General features: G+C 45.8%; 1 protein-coding gene across 2 annotated transcripts in view; it reads right to left on the bottom strand.

Annotated features, from left to right (window-relative positions):
• Positions 1 to 19,175, bottom strand: part of LOC135041345 (mitogen-activated protein kinase 14) — a 335,823-nt gene that overhangs the window by 148,821 nt on the left and 167,827 nt on the right. For both annotated transcript variants that reach the window (XM_063954930.1, XM_063954929.1), the window contains exon 6: positions 3,573 to 3,620. In XM_063954930.1, coding sequence (XP_063811000.1) covers positions 3,573 to 3,620 — 48 coding nt within the window. The remainder of the gene's footprint in view (positions 1 to 3,572; positions 3,621 to 19,175) is intronic.

The following is a 19,175-nucleotide window of genomic DNA, read 5'->3' as shown; positions in this document are numbered from 1 at the left end:
GGGTAGATTGGGACGTGGAGATAAGCATCTTTGATGTCCAGAGACACCATATAGTCCCCTTCTTCCAGGTTTGCTATCACTGCTCTGAGTGACTCCATCTTGAATTTGAACCTCTTTATGTAAGTGTTCAAGGATTTTAGATTTAAAATTGGTCTCACCGAGCCGTCCGGCTTCGGTACCACAAACAGCGTGGAATAATACCCCTGAGGACTGAGTTTGCATAAGGGGTTAACCCCCCCTCCAGGACGGCCGATTGTGTCGGCACGGGGCTCGTTGTCACAGCCAGCCTCAGTATACCTGGATGCATTACTCCAACCTTTGGTTAAAAAACACAAGAACTTCTTACTGGACACTACTATGTTCTTGAATGAACTGATTACTTAGCAGGAGATTCCTGAAGGGGCATGTGCAGACGTTGTGAGCTTATACACAGTGATACCGCACGAGGCATGTTTGCAGACGGTTAAGGAGTTCTTGGTTACCAGTGGCATATATTCTGATGGTTTTGTTGAATTCTGTATAAGTTTATTGGAATTTGTTTTGAAGAAAAATTATTTTCCGTTTGATAATAAGTATTACATTCAATTGAGCGGATGCTCAATGGGTTCTGCTGTCGCTCCGATGGTAGCTAATATTTTTATGTTTAACATGGAACAGAAAATCTTTTTTTCTAACACAGATATCGCATCTAATATTGTATTATACAAACGTTTTATAGATGATTTATTTATAGTTTGGAGGGGTACTGATACATCTTTTGCTGAATTGATAGAAATTAATAATAGCAGTCATTGCCCTATTAAATTTACCATTAGAATGAGTCAAGAAAGGATTGATTTTCTTGACGTGGATATTAAGATCGAGGCCCAAAAGTTTGTGACATCGGTACATACGAAATTAACCGATCGTAATACACTTCTTCAATATACTAGTTGTCATCCCCCTAGCTTAAAGAAATCACTGCCTTATTCACAGAAGTTGAGAATTTGGAGAATCAATTCTGACAGCACTTTAGCTAAAGTACAGATGGAGTCTTTAATTGAGAAACTTGTCACAAGAGGTTACCCTAGACAGGATTTGGTGAAAACTAGGGATAGAGTAATGACCTTTGATAGAACACATTTATTAGAAAAATCTGAGATAAAAAAGAATGAGAAGACACGATTCCCGGTAATTAATCAATTTAATATTCAATCTAAAAATGTCAATGCGGTAATTAAAAAGCATTGGCATGTTATTAAAACGGATCGTCAATTGCCCTTTGAGAATATGAATCCCATGCCATGTTTTACAAGAGGTCGTAATTTAAGAGATCTGTTGGTGCATGCCGACGACAGTGTTACTAATAAAGATAAACCATCACACTTTCTTTCCAGTAAAAGCCTAGGCTGTTTTAAATGTGGTTGTACCACCTGTGGTTATCTTATTCCTGGTGACATTTTTTGTCACCCCCACACAGGAAAAGAGTATCGTATTAGACATCACTTAACCTGTAATTCGACCTATGTGGTGTATCAGATTATCTGTCCCTGTGGCCTCTCCTATATAGGAAAGACCCAGGGCAGATTTAAAGATCGTATGTCGGTGCACCGATCGGCTATTAGAGCTGCTCTAGTTAGCAAGAGCAAATCGGACCAGCCGGTAGCTCGGCATTTTGCTGAATTTAACCACAGTGTTGCTAGTATTAAACATAGGATGATCGATTTTGTTAAGAAGCCCCTAAGGGGTGGCGATCGTAATAGATTGTTATTGCAACGTGAGACAGAGTGGATCTACCGTCTGGGAGTATTATCACCCAGAGGGTTAAATGAATACCTGAGCTTTAGTTGCTTTTAGGAACTACTCCTTTGAAGTATATGGATACTTTTTTTCAGAGCCGTAGGTGTGATTATTTGTTTGTTGTCATGGTGATGGGAGTCACTAACGTGATGATGTATTACGTGTTTGACGCTAGGGGGAAGTTCAAACGGACCTCCTGGCGCGAATTCACTCTGGGTGTATGATTATAAAAGGTATGTAATGTCATTTATGTGCATTGTATCCTGACGATAGTGCAATAAAGCACTGAAACGTTGTAAGACCTGACCGGTTTATTATTCATTTATCCAGCCGAGTGCCACACCATTGCGGGACTATATATATATATATATATATATATATATATATATATATATATATATTGTGTGAATGTACACACACTTCGTGTAATGCACAAAGTTATAAAAAATATTGGCTAAAATTACCTTGGCTGTGTGTATAAGGTGTATATGAAACATAACTGCATTCTGTGCTTAGATTTAGGACCCATCACCATGATATCTCATTATGGTATGCAATTATTCCAAAATACGGAAAAATCCCATATCCAAAATACCTCTGGTCCCAAGCATTTTGGATAAGGGATACTCAACATATATATATATATATATATATATATATATATATATATATTTATTTCTGACTCCCCAACACAAACCCCTGGACCAAGATACCACTCCTAAGGTGGTATAAAGGGTAAAATGTTTTCGCTCGTCCGAGATGACTGGATAACAAAGCAACATGTCCCAAGTGCTGCAGGACTGTAAGCTTCTTGTCTGTGACGATTGGTGGCTTAAGATGTGGAGCTGCAGCGCAATGCAATATTCAAATAGGGGAGCCACACCAACTGCCAGGGATGTTTGGTAGCATTCGGGGTGGCAATTGAGTGGCTTTCCTATTTGAATATTGTACTGTGCTGCAGCCCCACACACCTCTCAAGTCACCACTGCTAAGGACTTAACACTTTGACTAGGTCTTTTCTTTTTGGATACTTGATTTGTATTTTTCATTTTCTCGAACAAGGTAATTGAGTTTTGAATGTGAAAAGGGGGATGGTGCCTCACACACCATTTTCCTCTTCAATTGAGACAGAGCCTTGTCTGTTCAAGTCCCTCTCCTATCTCAAGTATGATACTCAGCTAAATCGCTGGTAGGTGCGTGAGCTAATCGTGAGGCATGTGGTGGACAACTTGGAGGACTTCATGCCCCACAACAGCAAGGGGGACAACTAAGGTAAACCAAGTACCTCCTTAACATGTCCTAACCCTTTACTTCTGCTGGTTTATGCAAACTGGTGGTGGCTTGGCAAATGTTTAAGTTAGTCTTCAAGGTTCACTGCAATAGTGAGCTCTATGAGCATTTCAGTGTTTAAAGTTTCCCTGTGTGGAGGCTGTGTGGAAACAGTAAACATCGAAGGCCTACCTCAGTGAAACCAGGTACACGAGCTACTGCAGGCCTGGCCAACCTGTGGCTCGCCAACGGATGTAAAACTACCCATAGTTTTGCTATTTAGAAGGCTAAAACGGTGGCAGGGCATGCTGGGATGTAAGATTTCACAACAGCTGGAGAGCCACAGGTTGGCCAAACCTGAGCTAGTGAATCTATAGTGGATTTTGAACTACTGCCTTACTGTAGTATAACATTTCCTGTGTGTCTTTGTTGAGATTCTGGCCATAGCAATGTACTGTGTACCAGTAATGCCACTAGTGCACAACACACCTCTTATTTTTACAGATATGCAAGTAATCACTTACTTTCAACTCACAATCTTCATTCACAGCAAGGTTGCTGGGTTTCAAGTCCTGCACACACAAAATACATATGCACAATGAGATAAATATAACTTGAGTGTGAGCTTGAGTATATAACTGAACCATTAAAAAAGGTGGATACGCAAAATGTTTGATTTTCATTGCTCTGAACGCTAGGAGAAAATAAGATTTTAAACCTACCGGTAAATCTTTTTCTCCTAGTCCGTAGAGGATGCTGGGGACTCTGTAAGGACCATGGGTTATAGACAAGCTCCGCAGGAGACATGGGCACTCTAAGAGTTTAGATGGGTGTGAACTGGCTCCTCCCTTTATGCCCCTCCTCCAGACCTCAGTTATAGAACTGTGCCCAGAGGAGACGGACAGTACGAGGAAAGGATTTTTGTTAATCTAAGGGGGAGATACATACCAGCCCACACCATACAACATGGTATATACTAAACCAGTTAACAGCATGAAAAAACAGCATCAGCCAGAGACTAATCTCAACTGTAACCTAACCCTTATGTAAGCAACAACTATATACAAGCCTTGCAGAATTTGTCCACACTGGGGCGGCGCCCAGCATCCTCTACGGACTAGGAGAAAAAGATTTACCGGTAGGTTTAAAATCTTATTTTCTCTTACGTCCTAGAGGATGCTGGGGACTCCGTAAGGACCATGGGGATTATACCAAAGCTCCAAACCGGGCGGGAGAGTGCGGATGACTCTGCAGCACCGATTGAGCAAACATTAAGTCCTCATTAGCTAGGGTATCAAACTTGTAGAATTTTGCAAAAGCGTTTGAACCCGACCAAGTAGCTGCTCGGTAAAGCTGTAATGCCGAGACGCCCTCGGGCAGCCGCCCAAGAAGAGCCCATCTTCCGAGTGGAATGGGCCTTTACCGAATTTGGTAACGGCAATCCAGCCGTAGAATGAGCCTGCTGAATCGTGTTACATATCCAGCGAGCAATAGACTGCTTAGAAGCAGGAGCGCCAACCTTGTTGGCTGCATACAGGACAAACAGTGCCTCTGTTTTCCTAACCCGAGCCGTCCTGGCTACATAAAATTTTTAAGGCCCTGACTACATCAAGAGACTTGGAATCCTCCAAGTCACCCGTAGCCACAGGCACCATAATAGGTTGGTTTATATGAAACGACGAAACCACTTTAGGCAGAAATTGAGGACGAGGCCACAATTCTGCTCGATCCACATGGAAAATTAGATAGGGGCTCTTGTGAGACAAAGCCGCCAATTCGGACACCCGCCTCGCAGATGCCAAGGCCAACAACATGACCACTTCCCAAGTGAGAAATTTTAATTCAACTGTTTGAAGAGGTTCAAACCAGTGTGATTTAAGGAACTGTAACACCACGTTAAGGTTAAGGTTGTGGGGGCACAAAAGGAGGTTGGATGTGCAGCACTCCTTTTACAAAAGTTTGAACTTCTGGGAGAGAAGCCAATTCCTTCTGAAAGAATATAGATAAGGCCAAAATCAGCACCTTAATGGAGCCTAACTTCAGGCTCATATCCACTCCTGTCTGTAGAAAATGGAGAAAACAACCCAGCTGAAAATCTTCCGTAGGAGAATTCTTGGCTTCACACCAAGAAGCATATTTCCTCCAGATACGGTGATAATGCTTCGCCGTTACCTCCTTCCTAGCTTTGATTAGAGTAGGGATGACTTCCCCCGGAATACCTTTCCTAGCTAGGATTTGGTGTTCAACCGCCATGCCGTCAAACGTAACCTCAGTAAGTCTTGGAACACACAGGGCCCCTGTTGTAACAGGCCCTCCCTGGGAGGAAGAGGCCACGGGTCTCCTGTGATCATTTCCTGAAGATCTGAATACCAGGCCCTTCGAGGCCAATCTGGAACAATGAGTATTGTCTGCACTCTTGTTTGTCTTATGATTCTCAATATTTTTGAGATGAGTGGAAGTGGAGGGGACACACAGACTGAAACACCCACGGTGTCACCAGGGCGTCCACCGCCACTGCCTGAGGGTCCCTCGACCTGGAACAATACGTCCGAAGCTTTCTGTTGAGGCGTGGCGCCATCATGTCTATTTGAGGTAGTCCCCAACGACTTGTTACCTCTGCAAAGACCACTTGATGAAGTCCCCACTCTCCTGGATGGAGATCGTGTCTGCTGAGGAAGTCTGCTTCACAGTTGTCTACCCCCGGAATGAAGACCGCTGACAGAGCGCTTACATGATTTCCCGCCCAGCGAAGAATTCTGGTGGCTTCCGCCATTGCTGCTCTGCTCTTTGTCCCGCCCTGGCGGTTTACATGCGCCACGGCTGTGACGTTGTCTGACTGGATCAGAACGGGTAGGTTGCAAAAAAGCTTCTCCTCCTGTTGCCGGCCGTTGTATATGGCCCTTAATTCCAGTACATTGATTTGTAGACAAGCCTCCTGGCTTAAAAAAGAGAAAAATGAAGCGCCTGTGTCTGTATTTGACCAATTATAAAAATAGAGTATCCATCAGAACTCACGTTCGCTTCACTCAAAGGGCTGTATATACCCCTAGAAATTGCAATCGCTAGACAAAAGAAAAGGGAGAGGAGCGCTCATGTGTTCATGATAGATACCTGATGAATCTATACAGAGCCGGTAAATAATTAAAAACGATTTATTCAATAACAATTTTACCAATTGTAATTTCACTAATAAAAATATATAGATAAATAAAATAACATGCTGGCCAGCAGTTTTCAACTATCACCAATACTGCTAAAACATCCCTGTTAGGGGATCTGTGCACTGAAAAAGTAGTATCAGCATATAGTAACTTTGTATAAAGCTGTGATAGTAACTGTTCCTTGCATAAAGGATAATTCCACTAAAAGAAAATGTCCAGCGTGTGTTAAATTGTAACAGTCAGGTTGCAACTGAAGCACGCTGAAATAATGAAGGTGTAGCGGCAGATATCAGCTTATAACAATGTGTCCGATTACCTCCCTGGTGGAAATCGCGGTGTGGTCCTACCCCCGGTAACCGAGCGTCCTCGGTTGTTGGATTGTGCACGGGGGGTGCCTCTTATGTCACCGGCTGTAGCTTCCTTCATATATGGCCCTTAATTCCAGTACATTGATTTGTAGACAAGCCTCCTGGCTTGACCATATTCCCTGAAAATTTTTTCCTTGTGTGACTGCTCCCCATCCTCGGAGGCTCGCGTCCGTGGTCACAAGAACCCAATCTTGAATGCCGAAGCTGCGACCCTCTAGAAGGTGAGCACTCTGGAGTCACCACCGGAGAGAGACCCTGGCCCTGGGGGACAGGCTTATCTTCCGATGCATTTGTAGATGAGACCCTGACCAGAAGGTCCCACTGAAAAGTTCTCGAATGGAACCTGCCAAACGGAATGGCCTCGTAGGCCGCCACCATCTTTTCCAATACTCGAGTGCATTGATAAACTGACACTCCTTTTGGTTTCAGTAGGTCCTTGACCATGTTCTGGAGTTCCTGGGCTTTTTCCATTGGGAGAAAAACCCTCTTTTTTTCCCGTGTCCAGCACCATGCCCAAAAATGACAGCCGAGTTGTCGGAACCAACTGCGACTTTGGTAGATTTAGAATCCGGATGTATTGTTGTAGTACTCCTAGGGAGAGAGACACGCTTTTTAGTAACTGATCACTTGACCTTGCCTTTATCAGGAGATCGTCCAAGTATGGGATAATTGTGACCCCCTGCTTGCGCAGGAGCACCATCATTCCTGCAATTACATTGGTGAAAATTCTCGGCCCGTGGAAAGCCCAAACGGCAACGTCTGAAACTGGTAATGACAATCCTGTACAGCTAATCTCAGGTACGCCTGAAGAGGCGGATATATGGGGACATGAAGGTATGTATCCTTTATGTCTAGTGACACCATAAAATCCCCCCCTTTCCAGGCTGGAGATCACTGCCCGGAGAGATTCCATCTTGAATTTGAACCTTTTCAATTATAGGTTTAGGTATTTTAGATTCAGAATTGGTCTGACCGAACCATCCGGCTTCGGGACCACAAACAAGGTTGAATAAAACCCTTTCCCCTGTTGCACTAGGGGAACCTTGATAATCACCTGCTGTTGACACAGCTTTTGTATGGCAGCTGAAACTATTTCCCTCTCTGGGGGAGAAGCTGTCATGGGCGATTTGAAAAATCGGTGTGGAGGCACGTCTTCGAACTCCAGATTGTAGCCTTGGGATACAATTTTGACCACCCAAGGATCCAAATCCGACTGAACCCAGACTTGGCTGAAGAGTCAAAGACGTGCCCCACCGGTGCGGACTCCCGTAGCGGAGCCCCAGCGTCATGCGGTGGATTGTGTAGAGGCCGGGGAGGATTTTTGTTCCTGGGAACTAGCCGTAGCTGGTGTTCTTTTCCCTCTACCTCTGGCGAGGAAGGAGGAGCCACGACGCTCTCTGAACTTATGCGACCGAAAGGACTGCCTCTGGTTAAGGCAAAAAAGAAGACTTACCCGCGGTAGCTGTGGAAACCAGGTCCGCGAAGCCCTCCCCAAATAAAACCTCACCTTTGTAAGGCAAAGCCACCATATGTCTCTTTGAATCAGCATCACCTGTCCATTGACGGGTCCACAGGGACCTTCTAGCAGAAACTGCCATGGCATTGACTCTTGAACCCAACAGCAGCTTCTCTCATATATAACGCTGCGTACTTGATGTGACCTAAGGTCAACAAAATACTATCTTTATCTAGGTGTTAATGTCAGATGACAAGTTACCTGCCCAAGCTGCAATTGCGCTACCCACCCATGCCGACTCTACTGCAGGTCTGAGCAGGGCTCCCGTAGTCGCATAAATTGATTTTAAGGTAGTGCCACCTTTTTGGACAAGCGCGTCAAGGCCCCGTCCACCGTGGGCGAGGATTCCCACAGTAACCTGTCCTTTGAGGGGAAAGGATACGCCATAATAATACTCTTGGGAACCTGCAGCCTCTTCTCTAGAGTTTCCCAAGCCTTTTCAAATAAAGCGTTCAGCACATGAGATGGGGAAAACGTTACCTCAGGTTACTTTTCCTTAAACATGCAGACCCTCGTGTCAGGGACAGAGCAGTCCTCTGTGATATGCAAAACATCTTTTATTGCAATAATCATATATTGAATACTCTTGGCCACTCTTGGATGTAACATTGCATCATCATATTCGACACTGGAGTCAGAATCCGTGTCGGTATCAGTGTCTGTTACCTGGGAAAAGGGACGTTTATGGGACCCTGAAGGGTCTTGTGACACAAAGCCATGGATTGACTCCCTGCTTTGTCCTTGGACTCTGCTTTGTCCAATCTCTTATGTAACAAAGTCACATTAGCATTTAACACATTCCACATGTCCACCCAATCAGGTGTCGGCTGTGCCGACGGAGACACCACCATCATCTGCTCTGCATCCTCCCTATACAAGCCTTCCGCTTCAGACATGTCGACACACACGTACTGACACCCCCACGCACACAGAGAGAGAGTATGCCAGCACACACCCAGAGCCACTAGATACTGAAACGAAGTCCCAGCCTATATAGCGCTTTTATACACAAATTAGCACCAAATAAATGTGTCCCCCTCGTTTTTTCCCCCCCTGTTACTTGTACAGCAGGGGAGAGTCCGGGAGCAGCTTCTCTGTGGAGAAAATGGCGCTGGTTAGTGCTGGAGGATCAAGCTCCGCCCCCTCGACGGCGGGCTTCGGTCCCGCTATTTTTCTTTATACTGGCAGGGGAATTTTCATATACTGCCTCCGCAGTATCTATTTATGTGCCAGGCTTATGAGAGGTAAAAATCGCTGCCCAGGGCGCCCCCCCTGCGCCCTGCACCCTTGCTGTGCCTGTGTGTGATGTGGGAGCAATGGCGCACAGCGCGAACGCTGCGCGGTACCTCATGAAGAACTCAAGTCTTCTGCCGCCTTTGAAGTCTTCTTGCTTCTTATACTTCCCCGGCTTCTATCTTCCGGCTCTGTGAGGAGGACGGTGGCGCGGCTCTGGGACGAACAGCAAGGACGACACCTGTGTTCCGACCCTCTGGAGCTAATGGTGTCCAGTAGCCTAAGAAGCAGAGCCCATCAGTCCAGGTAAGTGGGTCTGCTTCTCTCCCCTCAGTCCCACGAAGCAGGGAGCCTGTTGCCAGCAGTGCTCCCTGGAAATAAAAAACCTAACAAAAGTCTTTTCAGAGAAACTCAGTAGAGCTCCCCTGTAGTGCATCCAGTCTCCTCTGGGCACAGGATCTTACTGAGGTCTGGAGGAGGGGAATAGAGGGAGGAGCCAATTCACACCCATCTAAAGTCTTAGACTGCGGAGCCCATCTATACCCCATGGTCCTTACGGAGTCCCCAGCATCCTCTAGGACGTAAGAGAAAGTAATGTCAGCATTTACAATCGTGCTCTAAACACACTAAAGATAAACTCGAAAGGTCAGGCATACCACTATGTCTATGCCAAAAGAGCATTGAAACAAATTCTAAATGCAACAGCAAATGAACGAATACTCTTTTCTTGAACGTGATAGTGTTTCAGATACAGTAACAAGATTGTGGGTAGGTTTGCGTAATAAATTGAGTCACTTTTTGTGACATCAGAAACCTGCAAGCCATTAAGCTCTTAAAAATTACATTACATTAGAGTATCATCAAAACAATATTAAACCAACAGCTAACAAATTATTTTAAATGATATGCATTAATTACTGCATATTACGTTTAGTTTTTTTTTTTTTTTACTAAAGTTTGCCTTATGGAAGAATCTTATTAGCGACAATTTTCTTAAAAATCTCTGTGTCCACAAATAATTCAAAGGTTTTAGCAGAATTCATGGGAACAAATGTAAGCCCTTTGCTCAAAACCTGTTGTTCCTTTTCAGATAACACATGAGCATTGATAATTCATTGTTGTATCTTATTCTGTTCAGTATTACTGCATTTTGATTTGATACTTTTTTTGTCAGTGTTTAAATTTCTTTTTTCTTTTTTATCAAACCTGCTCTCCTATCCAGTTTCCTAAACTTGTTCTTTACTTTTACTGAATTTAGTAATCCATCCAAAGCCTTTTTTGTGGAACCCTGTTGTTTTTTCTGCCTGAAAAAAACCTGTCCGTTTCTAGTTTTATAATTCTCGTGATCATTGCACCAATACTTCAATGGGTCAAAACGGTTATATACTGGAATATGGGTTGATTAGGTCTGCTATCTAGATGGCCTAGACTCAGAATATTGCTCTCTAAAATTCAGTGTATCTGTATCTTGGTGTCTAAAAGTACAAGATCTTCCTTTTTTTTTTTTTTTTAGTAATACCTGTACCAGCAAGTTGGATACTTGCTTGCGGAAAGCCTCCATTTTTATGCAATGTACTACGTTTTATTTGGAAGCAGAACAGGATTCCATAGGGCATACACAATAGAGTCCGAATTTGCTGGAGGTGCAGGATGTCAGATGATCTGAGATTTTTAAAAGGCAAAATCATGCCCCCGTATATGCATTTTATGTGGGTGACATATTAAGGAGGTGAGGTTTAGGCAACCCTGGAGATAATTAGGGTTAGGCTGCGGGGTAGGGAGGGTTAGGCTGTGGGGAGGGGGGTTAGGTATAGGTAACCCCAGGGAAAGTTAGGGTTAGGCTGCGGGGGAGGGGGGTTAGGGTTAAGGGGGTATTGGGGGAGGATACGTATACTTACCTAGCCCCTGTTGAGGGTCTCTCCATCAGGATACTACGGTCGGTCTGAACGTCAAATCACATCCACTTAATTTAAATTTTTTAGTTTATGCTACATTGTTGAACAGGGAGTTTAACAGTTTAATTAGATAAAATCAACTGCAACATTTAAAAAGCGCTCTGTGGAGTTTCAACATTTTCAGATTGCAAAGCACCAGCTTTGTTTTATACTTGTCTGATAAATACATTTTAGTGCAGTGCAATCACTGTCTTGTTCACTATATGCACACATTCTATTTGAACATAGGGGGGAATTCAATTGTATTTGCGTCCACTAGAGAGCGTCCAACAGCAGCAATTCAATTGTTCTGCCATACGGATGCTCAGCAGCCATGAAGGACACATTTGTTCTCTCAGCTTCCTGACACTTTGGGCGTCCAATCTACAGTAGATTGGACGCCCAAAGTAAGCTATTTTGTGAAGCTATTTTCTATTTAAGAATCAGTGTGAAGCTATAAGATATTTTGATAAGATGATTGCCGCTTGTGCGGTCGCATTTCATTTACTGTGCCATAGCTTTCCTAAAGGCAACATTATTAGCACAGTTTAAAAAAACCTAAACGTAATACAGGTATGCAGTGTGACAATCCCTATTCTATGTTGGATAATATAACTTTCTTTAAACAGGTAACATAGTCAGTGTTTATGGTAAATGAAGAGATAAAAGCTTCTCATGGAGATTGGAGACTTTGATCAGTGGAATTTGCATAGAACTTGCAGCGCTTTATAACTTTACATTTTTACATTAAAGCTGGTGCTTTGTCTGTTTCCCAAGACTTTTTTCCACTCACATCCTGCAGTAGGTGTGCTTGAAATAATTTTACAATAGCCAATACAATCAAATTTGACTTTGAATAATGAGTAATATTGAACACCGAAAAAGGAGATTTATGGTAGACTTAATATTGTTAAATCTTTAACTATGAGGTACAGTGTTCCAAGGGAATACATCGGGGTGTATAGATGGATCTTAATCCATGCACCAACAGGTTAAAGCTTTAGCTGTCCCAGGATGCATTGAGGCCTCCTCTATAACCCCACCTCCAGGCACTCTTTCGTTAACCAGTCCAATACAGGAGCACGTAAAAATAAGAAGGCAGCCGTTAGTCACATAGAACCACATTCTCACGACAGGAGAAGGGACCAGGCCTAATGCCATACAAACCCATAGAAGCTAAGTGCGTCAGGGTGGGCGCCCTGTGGAACCCAGTGTACCCCGCAGAAAGAGATTTAACAATGGTAAGTCTACAATAAATCTCCTTTTCTGCAGCAGGGTTACCTGTGTTCCACAGGAAATATATCGGGGATGTCCTAAAGCAGTTCCACAAGGGAAGGGATGCACCTTAGCGGGTATGAGAACCCGGCGTCAAAAGGAAGCATCCTGGGAGGCGGAAGTATCAAAAGCATAAAACCTAATGAACGTGTTCACAGAGGACAACGCAGCCGCCTTGCACAATTGTTCCGTGGTGGTGCCCTGGTGGGCCGCTCAAGAAGGTCCAACAGACAGAGTAGAATGGGCTTTAATAGCAGCAGGAGCTGGTAGACGAGCCTGCAAATAAGCTTGTGCAATCACCATTCTAAGCCATCTGGCCAAGGTTTGCTTATTCGCAGGCCAGCCAGGTTTATGGAAGCCAAACGGTACAACAAGGGTATCTGACCTCCTAATAGAGGCAGTTCTCTCCACATATATGCGGAGAGCCCGTATCACATCCAAAGACCGTTCTGTGGAGGACAATTCAGAAGAGAAAGACCGTAACCACAATGTCTTGATTAAGGTGAAAAAATGACACCACCTTAGGTAAATATCCAGGGCGAGTTCGAAGAACTGCTCTGGCACAGTGAAATATCAGAAAGGGTGGACAACATGACAAAGCTCCTAGGTCAGACACCCTTCTGGCAGAGGCAATAGCCAGTTATAACAGGACCTTAGATGTAAGCCATTTAAGGTCCACTGACTCAAGAGGTTTAAATGGAGACTCTTGCAGGGCGTTCAGGACAACAGACAAATCCCATGGCGCCACAGGAGGGACATAGGGATGTTGAATCCACAATACACCCTGAGTGAATGTATGAACGTAGGGTAGAGACGCAATTTTTCCCTGAAACCACAACAACAGGGCAGATAAGTGAACCTTGAGGGAGGCCAGACAAAGGCCTAAGTCCAGGCCTTGTTGCAGGAAAGCCAGGATTCTGGATGTCTTGAATCTGTGATCATAATAGTTCTCATCAGCACACTAGGTGAAATAAGAATTCCATACTCTGTAATAGTTCTGGGCAGATGCCGATTTGCGGGCCTTCAAAATAGTTTGGATAACCGCTTCAGAAAATCCTTTTGCCCTTAGGAGTGAAGCTTCAAGAGCCACGCCGTCAAAGCCAGCCTGGCCAGGTCTGGGTAGAGACAAGGGCTCTGTACGAGGAGGTCTGGGCGTTGAAGTAGAAGAGGACGCTCTGCCGACAGACCCTGCAGGTCTGAGAACCAATGCCGTCTGGGCCACGCTGGAGCGACTAGAAGTAGTATTCCTCCTTCTAGCTTGGACTTCCGCAGTACCTTGGGCAGGAGTGACACTGGAGGGAACACGTAAGGCAGCCGAAAGTTCCATGGAATGCCTAGTGCATCCACGAATGCTGCTTGAGGATCCCTGGTCCTTGATCCAAAGACCGGAACTTTGTGATTGTGTCGAGACGCCATAATGTCTACGGCCTCACATGTCCACTAGGAGTTGAGAAAGACTTCCGGGTGAAGATTCCACTCTCCGGCGCGAACATCCTGACGACTGAAGAAGTCCGCTTACCAGTTGAGGACACCCGGAATGAACGCTGCCAAAATTGCTGGCAGATGGCGTTCCGCCCATTGAAGGATCTTTGACACTTCCAACATTGCCATGCGGCTTCAAGTGCCGCCTTGATGGTTGATGTATGCCACCGTGGTGGCATTGTCTGACTGTACTTGAATAGGCCTGTTCTGTACTAGGGGCAGGGCAAGAGACAACGCAATGAACACTGCCCGCAACTCAAGAATTTTTATCGGGAGGAGTGAATCCTCCTTGGTCCACCGATACTGAAAAAAATAAGAATTTACTTACCGATAATTCTATTTCTCATAGTCCGTAGTGGATGCTGGGGACTCCGAAAGGACCATGGGGAATAGCGGCTCCGCAGGAGACTGGGCACAAAGTAAAAGCTTTAGGACTAGCTGGTGTGCACTGGCTCCTCCCCCTATGACCCTCCTCCAAGCCTCAGTTAGGATACTGTGCCCGGACGAGCGTACACAATAAGGAAGGATTTTGAATCCCGGGTAAGACTCATACCAGCCACACCAATCACACCGTACAACTTGTGATCTGAACCCAGTTAACAGCATGATAACAGAAGGAGCCTCTGAAAAGATGGCTCACAACAACAATAACCCGATTTTTGTAACAATAACTATGTACAAGTAATGCAGACAATCCGCACTTGGGATGGGCGCCCAGCATCCACTACGGACTATGAGAAATAGAATTATCGGTAAGTAAATTCTTATTTTCTCTAACGTCCTAGTGGATGCTGGGGACTCCGAAAGGACCATGGGGATTATACCAAAGCTCCCAAACGGGCGGGAGAGTGCGGATGACTCTGCAGCACCGAATGAGAGAACTCCAGGTCCTCCTCAGCCAGGGTATCAAATTTGTAGAATTTAGCAAACGTGTTTGCCCCTGACCAAGTAGCTGCTCGGCAAAGTTGTAAAGCCGAGACCCCTCGGGCAGCCGCCCAAGATGAGCCCACTTTCCGTGTGGAATGGGCTTTTACAGATTTTGGCTGTGGCAGGCCTGCCACAGAATGTGCAAGCTGAATTGTACTACAAATCCAACGAGCAATCGTCTGCTTAGAAGCAGGAGCACCCAGCTTGTTGGGTGCATACAGGATAAACAGCGAGTCAGATTTTCTGACTCCAGCCGTCCTGGAAACATATATTTTCAGGGCCCTGACTACGTCCAGCAACTTGGAAGTAGTCCCTAGTAGCCGCAGGCACCACAATAGGTTGGTTTAAGTGAAATGCTGAAACCACCTTAGGGAGAAATTGAGGACGAGTCCTCAATTCTGCCCTGTCCGTATGAAAAATTAGGTAAGGGCTTTTATAGGATAAAGCCGCCAATTCTGATACACGCCTGGCTGAAGCCAGGGCTAACAGCATTACCACTTTCCATGTGAGATATTTCAAGTCCACAGTGGTGAGTGGTTCAAACCAATGTGATTTTAGGAATCCCAACACTACATTGAGATCCCAAGATGCCACTGGAGGCACAAAAGGAGGCTGTATATGCAGTACTCCCTTGACAAACGTCTGAACTTCAGGAACAGAAGCTAGTTCTTTTTGGAAGAATATCGACAGGGCCGAAATTTGAACCTTAATGGACCCTAATTTGAGGCCCATAGACAGTCCTGTTTGCAGGAAATGCAGGAATCGACCCAGTTGAAATTCCTCCGTAGGGGCCTTCCTGGCCTCGCACCACGCAACATATTTACGCCAAATACGGTGATAATGTTGTACGGTCACATCCTTCCTGGCTTTGATCATGGTAGGGATGACTTCATCCGGAATGCCTTTTTCCTTCAGGATCCGGCGTTCAACCGCCATGTCGTCAAACGCAGCCGCGGTAAGTCTTGGAACAGACATGGTCCCTGCTGGAGCAGGTCCTTTCTTAGAGGTAGAGGCCACGGGTCTTCCGTGAGCATCTCTTGAATTTCCGGGTACCAAGTCCTTCTTGGCCAATCCGGAGCCACGAGTATAGTCTTTACTCCTCTCCTTCTTATGATTCTCAGTACTTTTGGTATGAGAGGAAAAGGAGGGAACACATACACTGACCGGTACACCCACGGTGTTACCAGAGCGTCCACAGCTATTGCCTGAGGGTCCCTTGACCTGGAGCAATATCTGTCCAGTTTTTTGTTGAGGCGAGACGCCATCATGTCCACCTTTGGTTTTTCCCAACGGTTTACAATCATGTGGAAAGACTTCTGGGTGAAGTCCCCACTCCCCCGGGTGAAGATCGTGTCTGCTGAGGAAGTCTGCTTCCCAGTTGTCCACTCCCGGAATGAACACTGCTGACAGTGCTATCACATGATTTTCCGCCCAGCGAAGAATCCTTGCCACTTCCGTCATTGCCCTCCTGCTTCTTGTGCCGCCCTGTCTGTTTACGTGGGCGACTGCCGTGATGTTGTCCGACTGGATCAATACTGGCTGACCCTGAAGCAGAGGCCTTGCCTGACTTAGGGCATTGTAAATGGCCCTTAGTTCCAGGATATTTATGTGAAGTGACGTTTCCATGCTTGACCACAAGCCCTGGAAATTTTTTCCCTGTGTGACTGCTCCCCAGCCTCTCAGGCTGGCATCCGTGGTCACCAGGACCCAATCCTGAATGCCGAATCTGCGGCCCTCTAGGAGATGAGCACTCTGTAACCACCACAGGAGAGACACCCTTGTCCTTGGAGACAGGGTTATCCGCTGATGCATTTGAAGATGCGATCCGGACCATTTGTCTAGCAGATCCAACTGAAAAGTTCTTGCGTGGAATCTGCCGAATGGAATCGCTTCGTAAGAAGCCACCATCTTTCCCAGGACCCTTGTGCACTGATGCACTGACACCTGGCCTGGTCTTAGGAGTTTCCTGACTAGGTCGGATAACTCCCTGGCTTTCTCTTCCGGGAGAAACACCTTTTTCTGTACTGTGTCCAGAATCATCCCTAGGAACAGCAGACGTGTCGTCGGAATCAGCTGCGATTTTGGAATATTTAGAATCCATCAGTGCTGTCGTAGTACTATTTGAGATAGTGCTACTCCGACCTCTAACTGTTCTCTGGACCGTGCCCTTATCAGGAGATCGTCCAAGTAAGGGATAATTAAGACGCCTTTTCTTCGAAGAAGAATCATCATTTCGGCCATTACCTTGGTAAAGACCCGGGGTGCCGTGGACAATCCAAACGGCAGCGTCTGAAACTGATAGTGACAGTTCTGTACCACAAACCTGAGGTACCCTTGGTGAGAAGGGCAAATTGGGACATGGAGGTAAGCATCCTTGATGTCCAGAGACACCATGTAGTCCCCTTCTTCCAGGTTCGCTATCACTGCTCTGAGTGACTCCATCTTGAACTTGAACCTTTTTATGTAAGTGTTCAAGGCTTTCAGATTTAAAATGGGTCTCACCGAGCCGTCCGGCTTCGGTACCACAAACAGCGTGGAGTAATACCCCTTTCCCTGTTGTAGGAGGGGTACCTTGATTATCACTTGCTGGGAATACAGCTTGTGAATGGCTTCCAATACCGCCTCCCTGTCGGGGGTAGACGTTGGTAAAGCAGACTTCAGGAACCGGCGAGGGGGAGACGTCTCGAATTCCAATTTGTACCCCTGAGATACTACCTGCAGGATCCAGGGGTCCACTTGCGAGTGAGCCCACTACGTGCTGAAATTCTTGAGACGGGCCCCCACCGTGCCTGAGTCCGCTTGTAAGGCCCCAGCGTCATGCTGAGGACTTGGCAGAAGCGGGGGAGGGCTTCTGTTCGTGGGAAGAAGCTGTCTGTTGCAGTCTTTTTCCCCTTCCTCTGCCCCGGGGCAGATATGAGTGGCCTTTTGCCCGCTTGCCCTTATGGGGACGAAAGGACTGAGCCTGAAAAGACGGTATCTTTTTCTGCTGCGAGGTGACTTGGGGTAAAAAGGTGGATTTCCCAGCCGTTGCCGTGGCCACCAGGTCCGATAGACCGCCCCCAAATAACTCCTCCCCTTTATACGGCAATACTTCCATATGCCGTTTGGAATCCGCATCCCCTGACCACTGTCGCGTCCATAATCCTCTTCTGGCAGAAATGGACATCGCACTTACTCTTGATGCCAGAGTGCAAATGTCTCTCTGTGCATCTCGCATATATAGGAATGCATCCTTTAAATGCTCTATAGTCAATAATATATTGTCCCTGTCCAGGGTATCAATATTTTCAGTCAGGGAATCCGACCAAGCCACCCCAGCACTGCACATCCAGGCTGAGGCGATTGCTGGTCGCAGTATAACACCAGTATGAGTGTATATACTTTTAAGGATATTTTCCAGCCTCCTATCTGCTGGCTCCTTAAGGGCGGCCGTTTCTGGAGACGGTAACGCCACTTGTTTTGATAAGCGTGTGAGCGCCTTATCCACCCTAGGGGGTGTTTCCCAACGAGCCCTAACCTCTGGTGGGAAGGGATATAGTGCCAATAATTTTTTTAGAAATTAGCAGTTTTTTGTCGGGGGTAACCCACGCTTCATCACACACTTCATTCAATTCATCTGATTCAGGAAATACTACGGGTAGTTTTTTCACACCCCACATAATACCCCTTTTTGTGGTACTTGCAGTATCAGAGATGTGCAAAACCTCCTTCATTGCCGTGATCATGTAACGTGTGGCCCTACTGGAAAATACGTTTGTTTCTTCACCGTCGACACTGGAGTCAGTGTCTGTGTCTGGGTCCGTGTCGACCCACTGAGGTAACGGGCGTTTAATAGCCCCTGACGGTGTTTGAGACGCCTGGACAGGCACTAACTGAGCTGCCGGCTGTCTCATGTCGTCAACAGTTTTCTGTAACGTGCCGACACTGTCACGTAATTCCTTAATTACGGCCATCCATTCAGGTGTCGACTCCCTAGGGGGTGACATCACCATTATAGGCAATTGCTCCGCCTCCACATCATTTTCCTCCTCATACATGTCGACACACACGTACCGACACCCAGCACACACACAGGGAATGCTCTGATAGAGGACAGGACCCACTTAGCCCCTTGGGGAGACAGAGGGAGAGTTTGCCAGCACACACCAGAGCGCTATATATGTATAGGGACAACCTTACAATAAGTGTCTATCCCTTATAGCTGCTTATATCTGTTATTTTGCCAAATAAG

The sequence above is a fragment of the Pseudophryne corroboree genome, chromosome 2 (assembly GCF_028390025.1).
Source record: "Pseudophryne corroboree isolate aPseCor3 chromosome 2, aPseCor3.hap2, whole genome shotgun sequence".
NCBI classification, from domain to species: domain Eukaryota; kingdom Metazoa; phylum Chordata; class Amphibia; order Anura; family Myobatrachidae; genus Pseudophryne; species Pseudophryne corroboree.
This window is presented reverse-complemented; position numbering and strand designations above follow the sequence as displayed.